The sequence below is a fragment of the Schistocerca americana genome, chromosome X (genome assembly GCF_021461395.2).
Source record: "Schistocerca americana isolate TAMUIC-IGC-003095 chromosome X, iqSchAmer2.1, whole genome shotgun sequence".
Lineage (NCBI taxonomy): Eukaryota > Metazoa > Arthropoda > Insecta > Orthoptera > Acrididae > Schistocerca > Schistocerca americana.
In genome coordinates this window covers 185,367,585-185,382,793 of record NC_060130.1, presented here as the reverse complement: position 1 = coordinate 185,382,793, position 15,209 = coordinate 185,367,585, and the positions used below count along the sequence as shown (strand labels likewise).

The window sequence follows — 15,209 nt, the reverse complement described above, 5'->3', positions numbered from 1 at the left end:
AACCCTGCGGCTGTCGTTTGAGAGTTGCATTCCACTGCACATAATTTTCCATAAAATTTAGGGTTATTGGCGGTCACTTGGGGCGTGATGGTGTCACTTTTGCAGGTCCTGCGTTGGTTGCAGGGGCGTTGCTCGTTTCTGCTGGTGCTTCTCCTACTGTAGGCGGGGAAGGGACAATAGGGGTGAAACGATTGGCCGTTTCCACCTCAGCTTTTCGTTTTCATGGATTCTCCTCCGCTGTTTTTTTGCCGGTGGTGGCAGCGTCTCAAACTCGTCCTCCTGTGGATTTTGCGATTCGTTTTCCCGTTCCGTTTTTCCTCACTTTCTGACGCTGAAGATACTTGGTGTGGCAGAGCTGCTTCCATTTCGTGGTCCACATTGATGTCTTCAGTTGGTGCGTTGTGTGCCGGTGGGAGTTGCTCCACCCAGGTGTTGTGCAGCCCTGCTTAGGCAGAGCTGTAGTTGTTCTCCGTTAGTCCTGGCGCCAGTAGGGCCGCGTGGTGAGTTGTTTGCCTCTCGGTGTCCGTAGTCCTTGAGTGTTTCGTCGTACTTGCGTTTTCTTCCTCCGAGGCTCGGTCCGTTGTTAGCGGAGCGGACGGCAGGGACAGCGATTGCGTACACCCAACCGGACGGCGGCGGACTAACTCCTGAGCTGCCAAGCTGTTCAAGCCGTTGCATCGCGTGCTCCGCTGACAGAGTAGTTTGGTACGTAGCGTACCACAGCGGGAAGGCGGTCAGGCAAGCAAGATTCCGTTAGCGTGCATGGGTTGGGCATACGTAGAGAATCGCATACTTCGGATGGCCTTACACCTGCCTTACGACTTCCCGAGCACACACCTTCACGACATCGCGGAAGTACCACTACTACGCGACCTCTTCGAGACGACCGCCCGCACCTTTTACGAACGTGCTGGCTGGTCAGACAACAACCAAATCCAGACGCTGGACCGCAAACTGCCGCGCAGCGTCACCACCAGATGGCTACACCTGCCAGCTGGCTAGTTAGCAATGAAGAACTGTGCTGAGGAAAAAATCATGAAGCCAAACAACAAATGAGGACGCATTAAATCAGCATGCATGGAAGGCAAATCAATAAATGCTGCGAATTCCATCACACATCGGAGGACAAGTTATCTCCGTGAAGATCCAGGGGAGGTAGCTTGTCTAGCTTGGGAGTAACGCAGCGTGCTCGTTCTGCTGACGACGTGTGGCAGCTTACCTCTGGGCTACCGAGGGCCACCACGGGTAGGCTGAAAGAGGAATACGCACAGCTCTGCTTACAGGGCTTACGGTCAGCGACACCTTGCGGCCAAGTCGACACAGCTGTTTGTTTAATATTACAATATACTATCTGACGAAGCCAATCGTGGTCACGAATTTTATTTGCCTGTTTAATAATTTCCAGGAGAAAGGTACGTTGTTTGTGAGATGGTTCTCAGATAATGTGTATCAATGCTACTACGTATAATGTTGTTAATGCTCTTACTCGTAAACATACACATTCCTTTTTAGATCAGTCTGATAATGATCATAACGATCGAAACCGGCCATTGAACAACACAAATATTTGCGATCATTCAAAATGGTTCAAATGGCTCTGAGCACTATGGGACTTAACATCTGAGGTCATCAGTCCCCTAGAACTCAGAACTACTTAAACCTAACTAACATACACAGCCATGCCCGAGGCAAGATCGAACCTGCTACCATAGCAGCAGCGTGGTTCCGGACTGAAGCGCCTAGAACCGCTCGGACACAGAGGCCGGCTCTGCGATCACTGACTGTGTTTCCATAATGAGCACTACGGCACTGATGTCGACCCACACAGAATATTTAGAATCTAATGTCGTAAAGGACACCATTCCAAACAATAATATGTACTCCGAAAATTCCTGACAGATTAAAACTGTGTGCCGGACCGAGACTCGAACTCGGGACCTTTGCCTTCAGCGGGCAAGTGCTCTACCACAATGTAGGAGACGAGGTACTGGCAGAATTGAAGCTGTGAGGACGGGTCGTGTGTCGTGCTTGGGTAGCTCAGTTGGTAGAGCACTTGCCCGCAAAAGGCAAAGATCCCGAGTTCGAGTCTCGCTCCGGCACACAGTTTTAATCTGTCAGAAAGTTTCACTGACTGTTATTTTTCACACAGTGTCGATCATCGGATTGCTGTAATCTTAAAGGTGACCACGTAACCGTTATCAAAACATTATGCGTACAGCAAGAGTCAAATAAGAATGGTTATAGGCTCAAATTAATGTGCAGACAGTATAATAAAAGCAAACCTATGCGTTCACATTCCCAGTATGTCACGAACTATGAGGTTGCGGTCAGATTGGAATGTGATTGGTTGTGAAATGGCAAAGCCAACGAACGGGGAAAGTACGATGTCTTGTTGTGGTGACAGACTGATGTGTAGCTTAGTTCGAGGCCTAGGTTAGGATAAAATGTAGCAGTTTCACTCGTAAAAAATAAATTAATAGTTTTTATTGTCGCATGTAGTTGACAGTTTCTTTCGATATGTTACGAACTCTCTGCAATTTCAGCTGTGGTCTTGGTTCATACCTAACCGCACTCTCGGAATATTCGGAAATAAAAAGCGAGAATATAAATGTAATTGTTGCTCATTTCACTTGCAGGAATTTAAGCTGTGTTATTACGTTTCTATTTCAACACAATTTGTGAAAGCATAGCTTTGCGTGTTACTGTACTGTTTCTAAAGTAATTTAACACATTAACCACTCTTCTTTGATTCCACCTGTATGCGTAATATTTTCGCAGCGTTTGTCTGTTCATGTGACGAAAAGTGGTGTTGCGATTGGCTGACTAGATGACCTATCCTGTTCTCTGATTCTATGCTTTGATTGACTGACGAGAGCATGTGTCAGTGCTGTGATTGGCAGAAGCAAATCGAAAAGCCGACACCTTAATTTCAGTGTTTCCGGGGCTAGCAGGCCTTATTTGGTGGTTTAAGTATTTATACTCGCGTATAGCGAAAATATGCAGTTCCAATAATACACCGCAATAAACATCTCTCGAAAACGCGTCGTCTCTAGTACGGTATGACGTGCCACAGTGGCAGGAAGATATATCAAATCCTTACTGTCAGTCTTTCCACCATTTTCAAGTAGGAATAACATAGTAGGTATTGGACATCGAAGGAAGAGCATCACGGTTTTCTTTAGAAAGCGTGAGAGAGCGTACGTTCGTTCAAATGACTCTGAGCACTACGGGACTTAACATCTGTGGTCATCAGTCCCCTAGAACTTAGAACTACTTAAACCTAACCAACCTAAGGACATCACACACATCCATGCCGAGGCAGGATTCGAACCAGCGACCGTAGCGGTCGCGCGGTTCCAGACTGAAGCGCCTAGAACCGCTCGGCCACACCGGCCGGCGTACGTTCGTCAACATACTTGTTCCCTCATATCTTAAGAAACAATGAGGACGTCATTTCACTGAGAAAACAAAACATAATAATATGGTATAAAAGTGTGTGTCTAGTTCCTGTGGAAGAAGCAGAATAGCTCCTACCAGAAGAAAAGTAAGGAGGCAACATGAAGATAGTCCGCCACTGGAGATAAACGGCTAATCTAGCTCACGCTACACTGTTTCAGTTGCAGGCTTAATATCTGACGGCGTGCAGGAGCAATTAAAATTTGATTGTATTTCGCATAATTATTGACCGAATTCAAAAATTTATAGCGCTGCCTTAAATGCCAGTTAAGAGGTATAGTCCTATGATAAAGGTTTAACACATTAACGGACATACTACATTTAGGAACAGTGTATACAGGGTTATTACAAATGATTGAAGGGATTTCACAGCTCTACAATAACTTAATTATTTGAGATATTTGCACATTGCTTTGCACACACATACAAAAACTCAAAAAGTTTTTTTAGGCATTCACAAATGTTCGATATGTGCCGCTTTAGTGATTCGGCAGGCATCAAGCCGATAATCAAGTTCCTCCCACACTCGGCGCAACATGTGCCCATCAATGAGTTCGAAAGCATCGTTGATGCGAGCTCGCAGTTCTGGCACGTTTCTTGGTAGAGGAGGTTTAAACACTGAATCTTTCACATAGCCCCACAGAAAGAAATCGCATGGGGTTAAGTCGGGAGAGCGTGGAGGCCATGACATGAATTGCTGATCATGATCTCCACCACGACCGACCCATCGGTTTTCCAATCTCCTGTTTAAGAAATGCCGAACATCATGATGGAAGTGCGGTGGAGCACCATCCTGTTGAAAGATGAAGTCGGCGCTGTCGGTCTCCAGTTGTGGCATAAGCCAATTTTCCAGCATGTTCAGATACACGTGTCCTGTAACATTTTTTTCGCAGAAAAAAAAGGGGCCGTAAACTTTAAACCGTGAGATTGCACAAAACACGTTAACTTTTGGTGAATTGCGAATTTGCTGCACGAATGCGTGAGGATTCTCTACCGCCCAGATTCGCACATTGTGTCTGTTCACTTCAACATTAAGAAAAAATGTTGCTTCATCACTGAAAACAAGTTTCGCACTGAACGCATCCTCTTCCATGAGCTGTTGCAACAGCGCCGAAAATTCAAAGCGTTTGACTTTGTCATCGGGTGTCAGGGCTCGGAGCAATTGTAAACGGTACGGCTTCTGCTTTAGCCTTTTCCGTAAGATTTTCCAAACCGTTGGCTGTGGTACGTTTAGCTCCCTGCTTGCTTTATTCGTCGACTTCCGCGGGCTACGCGTGAAACTTGCCCGCACGCGTTCAACTGTTTCTTCGCTCACTGCAGGCCGACCCGTTGATTTCCCCTTACAGAGGCATCCAGAAGCTTTAAACTGCGCATACCATCAACGAATGGAGTTAGCAGTTGGTGGATCTTTGTTGAACTTCGTCCTGAAGTGTCGTTGCACTGTTATGACTGACTGATGTGAGTGTATTGCAAGCACGACATACGCTTTCTCGGCTCCTGTCGCCGTTTTGTCTCACTGCGCTCTCGAGCGCTCTGGCGGCAGAAACCTGAAGTGCGGCTTCAGCCGAACAAAACTTTATGAGTTTTTCTACGTATCTGTAGTGTGTCGTGACCATATGTCAATGAATGGAGCTACAGTGAATTTATGAAATCGCTTCAATCATTTGTAATAGCCCTGTACGTCTCGAGGCCGTGTAACTAAAGGCGCGCAAATTACGCGGACTACGTTCTTCTCGTATTACATAATGAGAGTACTTAGCGGCTTCCAACACACTGAACACACAATTTCAAACATTTTATAAACTTTACATAACACAAATACCCGGTTATTAACTCATTTGTAAAGGAATTTATCATTGCACGGGGATTTACTGGTGCTCCGATATTTAGCACGGAAAGACCCATATTAGCAGGAATAGCCAGCTGAAGGGCAAAGTAGTACAGGGTGTCCACAATGAGACTCCAACATTTTAATATCCTATATCTTTCTCATTTCAGATGGTGGACCTGTGAATCCTGAAGGGGCAGACAGAGCAACTCAACAAGTTTGTGGTATGAAAAATTTTATACGCCAAGTGGCCGTAGTGGAGCTGCAATCAATTGTTTTAGCAAAATGGAGGATATGAAGGAGCGTGCACAAGTGGTCTGGTGGAATGCAGAGACAAAATCGGCGACCCAAGTGCAAAGAAACTTTCGTCGAGTTCACAACAAAGCGCCCCCGTCGTTCAAAACTCTAAACAAGTGGTGTGATCAGTTTTTGAGTACTGGGAGCTGGGAGTATTGCGAAAGGGCACGGTGGTGGTAAGCCTGGGATAAGCGAACATCATGTGGAACAAGGGCGGCGGTCATTCGAACAAAGTCCACAGAAGTCAGTGCGACAGGCAGCACGAGAAATTCGTACGAAACGTTCAACAGTGCACAAAGTGCTTCATCAGCGATTACGTTAGTACGCATATAAAGCGCAGGTTGTGCAAGAAATCAAGTCTGATGATCGACCAAAGCGAGAAGAATTTGCATGTGTCATGTTAGATCGCATTGCCGCGGACGATACACTTTTATCACGCGCGACGTTTACTGACGAGGCAACCTTTCACGTGTCAGAGGCTGTCCGAAAATCCACATGCACCTAGGGAACACATTCCGAAAGTTAATGTGTGGTGTGGTTTGATGATAAATCGCATTGTTGGGCCGTTTTTCTTTCAGGAGCCGACTGTGGATGGAGCCATCTACCTGGACATGTTGGAACAATTTGCCGTGCCACAGATAACAGACCTGCAGCCAAATGTGATGTTTCAACAGGACGGTGCACCACCCCATTGGAGCCCTGGTGTCTGAAAATTTTTAAATGACACATTCCCGCAACGATGGATTGACTGTGGAGGTCCAATTCCTTGGCCGCCGCGTTCGTCCGACATAACCCCCCTCGATTTTTTCTTGTGGGGTTATGTGAAAGACCGGGTATACGCTACACCAGCAAAGGACCTGCAAGACTTGAAACAGCGCATAAGAATTGTCATCAACTCTGTCATAAAACAGATGCTCCGCAACACACGGCACGAAATCTATTATTGGATTGTTGGATGAACCATTCGCAGAAGTGTACCCGTGGAGGCCAATCAGCTGCTGATAGTGCCTGCACACGCTGTACATGGTACGGAAACAACTGGTTCTCCCGTAGCACTCTCCATACAGTGACGTGTTCAACGTTACCTTGTACAGCAGCAACTTCTCTGACGCTGACATTAGGGTTATCGTCAACTGCACGAAGAATTGCCTCGTCCATTGCAGGTGTCCTCGTCGTTCTGTCTTCCGCAGTCGCGAGTCATAGGCTGAAATGTTCCGTGCTCCCTAAGACGCCGATCAATTGCTTCGAACGTATTCCTGTCAGGACACCTTCGTTATTGAAATCTGTCTCGATACAAACGTACCGCGCCACGGCTATTGCCCCGTGCTAATCCATACATCAAATGGGCATCTGCCAACTCCGCATTTGTAAACATTGCACTGACTGCAAAACCACGTTCGTGATGAACACTAACCTGTTGATGCTACGTACTGATGTGCTTGATGCTAGTACTGTAGAGCAATGAGTCGCATGTCAACACAAGCACCGAAGTCAACATTACCTTCCTTCAATTGGGCCAACTGGCGGTGAATCGAGGAAGTACAGTATATACTGACGAAACTAAAATGAGCTCTAACATGGAAATTAAGCGTTTCCGGACACATGTCCACATAAACATCTTTTCTTTATTTGTGTGTGAGGAATGTTTCCTGAAAGTTTGGCCGTACCTTTTTGTAACACCCTATATATATATATATATATATATATATATATATATATATATATATATTATTTTACTATCCAAGTCTTTCCTATCACCATATCTTCTTAAAATTTGAAAATTTTTGTTTCTTTTTTCAATTTCCGATGTATTTTTAATTTATTATTACTTCCATTATAATTACTGAGAACAATAATTGCTGTTTTTAATATGCAATATGTTTTTCAATCCACATGAAAAGCTGTAAAGTGAACGACCTGTTATAAAACGTAAGGCAACAGGTCTCTAAATGAGCTTCGCGCTACCCGTGGCGCCCATGTTCAAGTGTTCTGAACCGTCCACCTGTGTATGAAAACTTGATGAACTGCTGTATGATTTCCCTGTATTTGTTCGTCAATAAATTGTGTTTCCTCTCAGATTTTATGACTTCAAATGTTGGAGTCTCGTTGTGGAAACCCTGTATTACTGGCAGGCGGCTTTTAACGACTGTAGCAAATAAAGCGACTGACTTGCGTAGCACGAAGCTGGACGGCGAGCAGAGCGGCTGGTTGTGCGGCACGGGCTGGCGGTCGACGGGGCAGGCGCGGTGCGTGCGCAGGTAGCCGCGCAGGCACGGCTCGCAGAAGGTGTGTCCGCACGCCATGTCGACGGGCGCCACCAGCGGCTGCAGGCAGATATGGCACGTGAGGTCGTCGTCGACGGCGGCCGCGTACTCGTACACGTGCGGCTCGCGGCCGCCGTGCTGCACGCCGCACGCCGCGCACTTGCCGCCACCAGTCTCCATTGTGGCATCACCGACGCTCTAAATCATTCTGCCTGCAACACAACGCACAATTTTATTCACTTCGCCTACTTTATTGCTCATTTTAGTTCCGGTCGCTCACTATTACAGCCGACACTTTACATTTTGTTGTTCTCGAGCACGAGGCTTCTAAGTGACTGTGGAGAACTAAGACTTATACACTATTGGCCATTAAAATTGCTACACCACGAAGATGACGTGCTACAGATGCGAAATTTAGCCGACAGGAAGAAGATGCTGTGATATGCAAATCATTAGCTTTTCAGAGCATTCACACAAGGTCGGCGCCGGTGGCGACACCTACAACGTGTTGACATGAGGAAAGTTTCCAACCGATTTCTCATACACAAACAGCAGTTGACCGGCGTTGCCTGGTGAAACGTTGTTGTGATGCCTCGTGTAAGGAGGAGAAATGCGTACCATCACGTTTCCGACTTTGACAAATGTTGGATTGTAGCCTATCGCGATTGCGGTTTATCGTATCGCGACATTGCTGCTCTCGTTGGTCGAGATCCAATGACTGTTAGCAGAATATGGAATCGGTGGTTTCAGGAGGGTAATACGGAACGCCGTACTGGATCCCAACGGCCTCGTATCTCTAGCAGTCGAGATGACAGGCACTATATCCGCATGGCTGTAACGGATCGTGCAGCCACGTCTAGATCCCTGAGTCAACAGATGGGGACGTTTGCAAGACAACAACCATCTGCACGAACAGTTCGACGACGTTTGCAGCAGCATGGACTATCAGCTCGGAGACCATGGCTGCGGTTACCCTCGACGCTGCATCACAGACAGGAGCGCCTGCGATGGTGTACTCAAAAATAGTTCAAATGGCTCTGAGCACTACGGGACTTAACTTCTAAGGTCATCAGTCCCCTAGAACTTAGAACTACTTAAACCTAACTAACCTAAGGACATCACAGACATCCATGCTCGAGGCAGGATTCGAACCTGCGACAGTAGCGGTCTCGCGGTTCCAGACTAGCGCCAAGAACCGCTCGGCCACCCTGGCCAGCATGGTGTAATCAACGAACCTGGGTGCACGAATGGCAAAACGTCATTCTTTCAAATGAATCCAGGTTCTCTTTACAGAATCATGATGGTCGCATCCGTGTTTGGAGACATTGCGGTGAACGCACATTGGAAGCGTTTATTCGTCATCGCCATACTGGCTTATCACCCCGCGTGGTGGTATGGGGTGCCATTGGTTACACGTCTCGGTCACCTCTCGTTCGCACTGACGGCACTTTGAACAGTGGACGTTATATTTCAGATGTGTTACGACCCGTGGCTCTACCCTTCATTCTATCCCTGCGAAACCATACATTTCAGCAGGATAATGCACGACCGAATGTTGCAGGTCCTGTACGGGCCTTTCTGGATACAGAAAGTGTTTGACTGCTGCCCTGGCCAGCACATTCTCCAGATCTCTCACCAATTGAAAACGTCTGGTCAATGGTGGCCGAGCAACTGGCTCGTCACAATACGCCAGTCACTACTCTTGATGAACTGTGGTATCGTGTTGAAGCTGCATGGGCAGCTGTACCTGTACATGCCATCCAAACTCTGTTTGACTCAATGCCCAGGCGTATCAAGGCCGTTATTACGGCCAGAGGTGGTTGTTCTGGGTACTGATTTCTCAGGATCTATGCGCCCAAATTGCGTGAAAATGTAATCACATGTCAGTTTTAGTATAATATATTTGTCCAATGAATACCCGTTTATCATCTGCATTTCTTCTTGGTGTAGAAATTTTAATGGCCAGTAGTGTATTTACTTATTTAACCTGATCACGTTAGGGCCATCAGTCCCTCTCTTACATCGGACCAGTGTTCCACACATGCAGCATTTCACACATCAGAGTTACATCATGACAATAGTTTAAATAAGAAAATTAGATTACTCTAGTGACAATATAAATATAGAGTAATGACTAAGACCTAATAAAGTAAATGCTGGCAAAATTTTAACAACAGGTGCTATACATACAAATTATGATAAAAGCAATAATAAGAATAATAGTAAAAAATTAAATGATAATGATAAACATAAAAAATTGGCAATAGTAATGAAGATTTGTGCAGATGTACATTAATATCTTGGTGTGTAACGTAGATGTTTACTAGTATAGCGAGTTTTGGGGGGGGGGGGGGGGGGGTATTTAAGGAGGGGGAAAGAGGGAAGTAATGAGGTGAAGTGCATTCATGTACAGAGGAAGGCATTACTGTTGCTGAAGTAGATACGTCATTGACTGTTTTTTGAAGTCGGACATGTTTTTAAGTTCTCTAACATAACGAGGGAGGTTATACCAGAGTCGGGTTCCCGCTACTATAAAGGACTTGGAGACGGTGACTGAGCGATGCAGTGGAACAGAGAGGATTTTTATTATGATGGGAACGTGTGTTTCTGTCATGTTGTTCCGACGTAAGCGTTAAGAACGAGGAGAGATATGACGGACAGTGTACATTTAGAAGTCAGTAGATGAGACAGAGTGTATGGAAATCTCTGCTTTCGTCAGCACGCAGCCAGGCCAATTTTGCATATGCTGGTGAAATGTGATCAAAAAGTCGAACGTCACAGATATATCGGACGCAGGCATTCACGACCAGTTCTAGACGCAGCGAATTTTCCTGAGAGACGCCTTGTAGGATAATATCGCTGTAGTCAATGATTGGGAGTATAAGCGTTTGTACTAATTTTTTTTTTCAGATCGAAAGGGAAGAGTTTTTTATATTTTTGTAGGACATGAAGGGATGCTGATGCTTTTTTGCACACTGCAGTTACGTGCTCTGTCCAATTTAGATTTTCATCTATTATTACTCCCAAACTCTTTGCTGAGGAAGAGAAGTTAATATCTGTTCCATTTAGGATAAAAGATGGTACGGATTTCCGATGTTTTGGGATAATGAGCTTAGAGTGACCAACAAGTACCGCTTGGGTTTTAGATGGGTTTAGTTTTAGTCCTATGTCCTGCGCCCATTTTGATAGTGCATCGAGGTCAGTATTGAAATTTGCAATAGCTTTCTTAGGATTGCTTGGTTTCGCACTTATAGTTAACGATATATACATTGATGAACCAAAGAAACTGGTAAACCTGCCTAATATCGAGTAGGGCCCCAGTGAGCACGCAGAAGTGTCGTAACACGACGTGGTATAGACTCGACTAATGTCTGAATTAGTGCTGGAAGGAATTGACACTATGGATACTGCAGGGCTGTCCATAAATCTGTATGAATACGAGGGGAGTGGAGATCTCTTCTGAACAGCACGTTGTAAAGTATCCCGATATCCTCCATAATGTTCATGTCAGTGGAGTTCGGTGGCCAGCGGAAGTGTTTGAACTCGGAAGACTGTTCCTGGAGCCACTCTGTAGCAATTCCGGACGTCTGGTATGTTGGATTGTCCTGCTGGAATTGCCCCAAGTTCGTCAGAATGCACACTGGACATGAATGGACGCAGGTGATCAGACAGGATGCTTACGTACGTTGTCAGAGTCGTATCTAGACGTATCAGGAATCCCGTATCACTCCAACTGCACACGCCTCACACCATTACAGAGCCTCCACCAGCTTCAACAGTCCCCTGCTGCCATGCAAGGTCTATGAATTTATGCGGTTGTCTCCACACCCATACAAGTCCATCCTCTCGATACAAATTGAAACAAGACTCGTCCGACCAGGCAACATGTTTCTAGTCATCAACAGTCCAATGCATAAGTTGACGGGCCCAGGCTGGGCGTAAAGCTTTGTGTCGTGCAGTCATCAAGGGTACACGAGTCGGCCTTCGGCTCCGAGAGCCCATATCGATGATGTTTCCTTGAATGGTTCGCACGCTGACACTTCTTGATGACCCAGCATTGAAATCTGCAGCAGTTTGGGAAAAGATTGCACTTCTGTCCCGTTGACCGACTGTACAGTGGTCGTTGGTTCCGTTCTTGCAGTATCTTTCTCCGGCCGCAGCGGTGTCAGGGATTTGATGTTATACCAGATTCCTCATACTCACAGTACAATCGTGAAATGGTGGTACAGGAAAATCCCCACTTGATCGCTACCTCGGAGATTCTGTGACCCATCGCTCGTGCGCCGGCTGTAGCACCACGTTTAAACTCAAATGTTGATACCCTGCCATTGTAGCAGCAGTAACAGATATAACAATTCTGCCAGACAATTGTTGTCTTATATAGGCGTTCCAGATCGCAGCGCCGTATTCTGCCTGTTTATATATCTCTGTATTTGAATACGCATGCCTACACCAGTTTCTTTGGCGCTTCAGTGTATATCGATCAGCATGCTGTACGCTCTTCTACATCTACTTCCAAACTCCGCACGCAACTGCGTGCTACAGCCGTACCGCTGTCGACCTATCCCCCTCTTCCTCCGCAGCCCACTACACTCTCAAAAAATATGTTTTCCATTACTTTCACAGATGGAGTAGACGGAGAATAGTGTCCGCACATTTACGTGCTTAAGCAAACCAACCCGAATCTACCGCTAGGATCTGTGTGGGATGCTTCAAACAAAAGATTTCGACACGTGCGGAGAAAAAAAAAAAAAAAAAAAAAAAAAAAAAAAATGCCCAGGCTCAGAAATCTGTGTTATCTGTAAGATGGATCAACGATGTCACATGGAGACCAAATTTCATGACAGCTCGGTCCAACGTCACCGTGGACGTGACATACGATGCCAAGGTCGTCACACACCCTCTTACCCGCGTTTCACTCTTGCTTTTGACGCCTCTGTGATGGACGTCAGAACCGCGACGGCCAGTTTTGAAATTACACCTTCTTATGAGCGGCCGACATTTCACACACACACGGGTGCTGTTAGTCGACACGAAAAGGCCTCGGGAGATGGCATAATGGGTGTCAATGAAACTACACCTTTCCCTGGGGCGTTGATTCCCACAGTTAGGAGTGCGATGAGCAACAGGATGACGTTCTAGCCAACGTTCGACAGTGCTTACAATCTTAGAAGATTCAACTCTTCTCTGAGGACATCGCTCGACTGCAGCCCAACTGAACGTGATCGTGGCCCTATGGAGTGTAGCGGAACCGCAATTTTTGCTCTGGCATATAACGTGGAGCCACTAAAGACCTTTCAAAACCGCTGAATGAAATATGGACGTGACCCGAAGCAGCAAAGAGTGTTTATGCTTTATTTAGCCCTCTTGTGGCGGGATCACTGGGAGGGCGTGTAGTACCCCCCTCCCCTTCCCCCTCCCTCCAGTCCAGTTCGATAACACCGTCGGTGCCACCCGCGCACCATTGTTGTGCCTTTTAAAAATGTCGCTGTATAAAGACATACATTCAGTTCCTAGGCGCCAGTATCATAGGCATCCCTTACATTTCGCATACGGCCAGCAGTTCTATCTCAGAGACGTACTGTCACTGAGCCGAGGTGTGTAGAAATGGTTGCCTATCACACTAGTTGGTTGGTTGAGTTTGGGGTTTGATGGGGGCTAAACATCGAGGTCATCAGTCCCCTGTTCCAAACAGACATACTTGTAAAAGGCCTATACAGTAAAAGCGTAACCTCTGCACCCAGAGGGAGGGAACACCAAGGGGTACAGAGTTAAAATGAACACCGCAATAACACAAAATAGAGGACATTTAAAAGAAGCAGAGCAAATAGTTGACTAGAGTAAAACAGACTACAGTGGTTGATGGATCAGGTAAAAGGGCAACCACTCAACTACAAACGAAGAACCTCCAGCTGGAAAGCGTTGATAGAGGTACCAACACAACTTGTTACCATAAAAGACACTATTTTGGTATCCACCTCACAATTAAAAGTCGCTGGCGTGGGTGGAGCCTGAGAAATCATGCGAGAGCGCCCACACTAGAGTGAGTGACAAAACCCAGCTGCACGGATAAAACGTAAAACTGAGTCACCTATAGAGGCATCGTCACCTAGAATTAAAGGAAGTGCAGCTGGTAAATTAAAGGACTGCCGCAAGGGGGCTAAAAGGGGGCAGTCCATCATAAGATGGACCACTGTCAGCCCAGCATCACAGCGACACTTGGGCGGGTTCTCACGGCTAAGGAAATAGCTGTGGGTCAACCGCATATGTCCAATTCGGAGACGGCAGAGAACAACTGAGTCCCTATGCGTGCTCCTCAAGGATGAGTTCCATACGGCCGTGGACGACTTTACCATGCGGAGTGTCACACTAGTGCCTATGAATTTGTGAATGGCTGTCTCTGTACAGGCACAGTTTTTTAAAGTGCCCAACGAAGCAGCACAAATGGCACCGAATGTGTTGCCGAACTGGGGAGTCTTAGAGGGAGCCTTTGCCATTTTATTCAGTCATCTGCCAATCTCACGTCCCTTTAATCACGCCACAGGAGAGCGTTAAACAAGTGGGCTCAAAAAGCATAAACACCCTTCGCTATTCCGATCGCATTCAAATTTCGTCAAATGACTTTGATCGGTCCCTAGATGTCCCACTCTGTATGCCAGAGAAAAAATAAGGGTTGCGCTACACTCCAAAGGGGAGCGATCACGTTGAGGTAGATCGGAGGTCCACGATGTCCTTAGGTAAGGATTGAATCGTCCGCGCTGTGTCAGGAGTGTTGAACTTTATCAAGAACTCATCCCGTTGCTCATCGCATTGTAAACTGTCGTTTTCGACGCCGAGATGTATGTGAATCAACGCCCAAAGGGAAGGTGTGTTTTCATTGAAGGAAGAAGCACTGAGTTTAACGTCCCGTCGACATCGAGGTCATTAGAGACTGAGCACATGCTCGGATTGCGTCAAGGATGGGGAAGGAAATCGGCCGTGCCCTTTCAAAAAAACCATCCCGGCATTTGCTTGGAGCGATTTAACGAAACCACGGAAAACATAAATGGTGGCCGGACGCAGGTTTGAACCGTTGTCCTCCCGAATACGAGTCCTTACGCCTTTTCGTGTCGATTCTGAATGCTCATGTGTCTGCAATGTTTTCCTCAGACACCCATGAGAAAACAGCGTGATTTCTAAGCTGGGAGTTGCGGTTCCAACCTCCGTGGCAGAGGCGTCGAGAGAATGTGTGAAATGTGGATAAAACTGTGAGTGACGACATTCGCATCGTGAGACAGGCCCATGGTGACGCTGGGAAGGATTATGGTGAAATTTGGCGCCAATGTCACTTCATCAACGCACATTACACCTCACACGAACTTTGG

General features: G+C 46.4%; 1 protein-coding gene across 6 annotated transcripts in view; it reads right to left on the bottom strand.

The window, feature by feature from the left end:
- Nucleotides 1-15,209, bottom strand: part of LOC124554953 (ligand of Numb protein X 2-like) — a 535,718-nt gene that overhangs the window by 311,547 nt on the left and 208,962 nt on the right. For all 6 annotated transcript variants that reach the window (XM_047128655.1, XM_047128654.1, XM_047128657.1 and 3 more), the window contains one exon: nt 7,751-8,057. In XM_047128655.1, coding sequence (XP_046984611.1) covers nt 7,751-8,025 — 275 coding nt within the window. In that variant the 5' untranslated portion in view covers nt 8,026-8,057. The remainder of the gene's footprint in view (nt 1-7,750; nt 8,058-15,209) is intronic.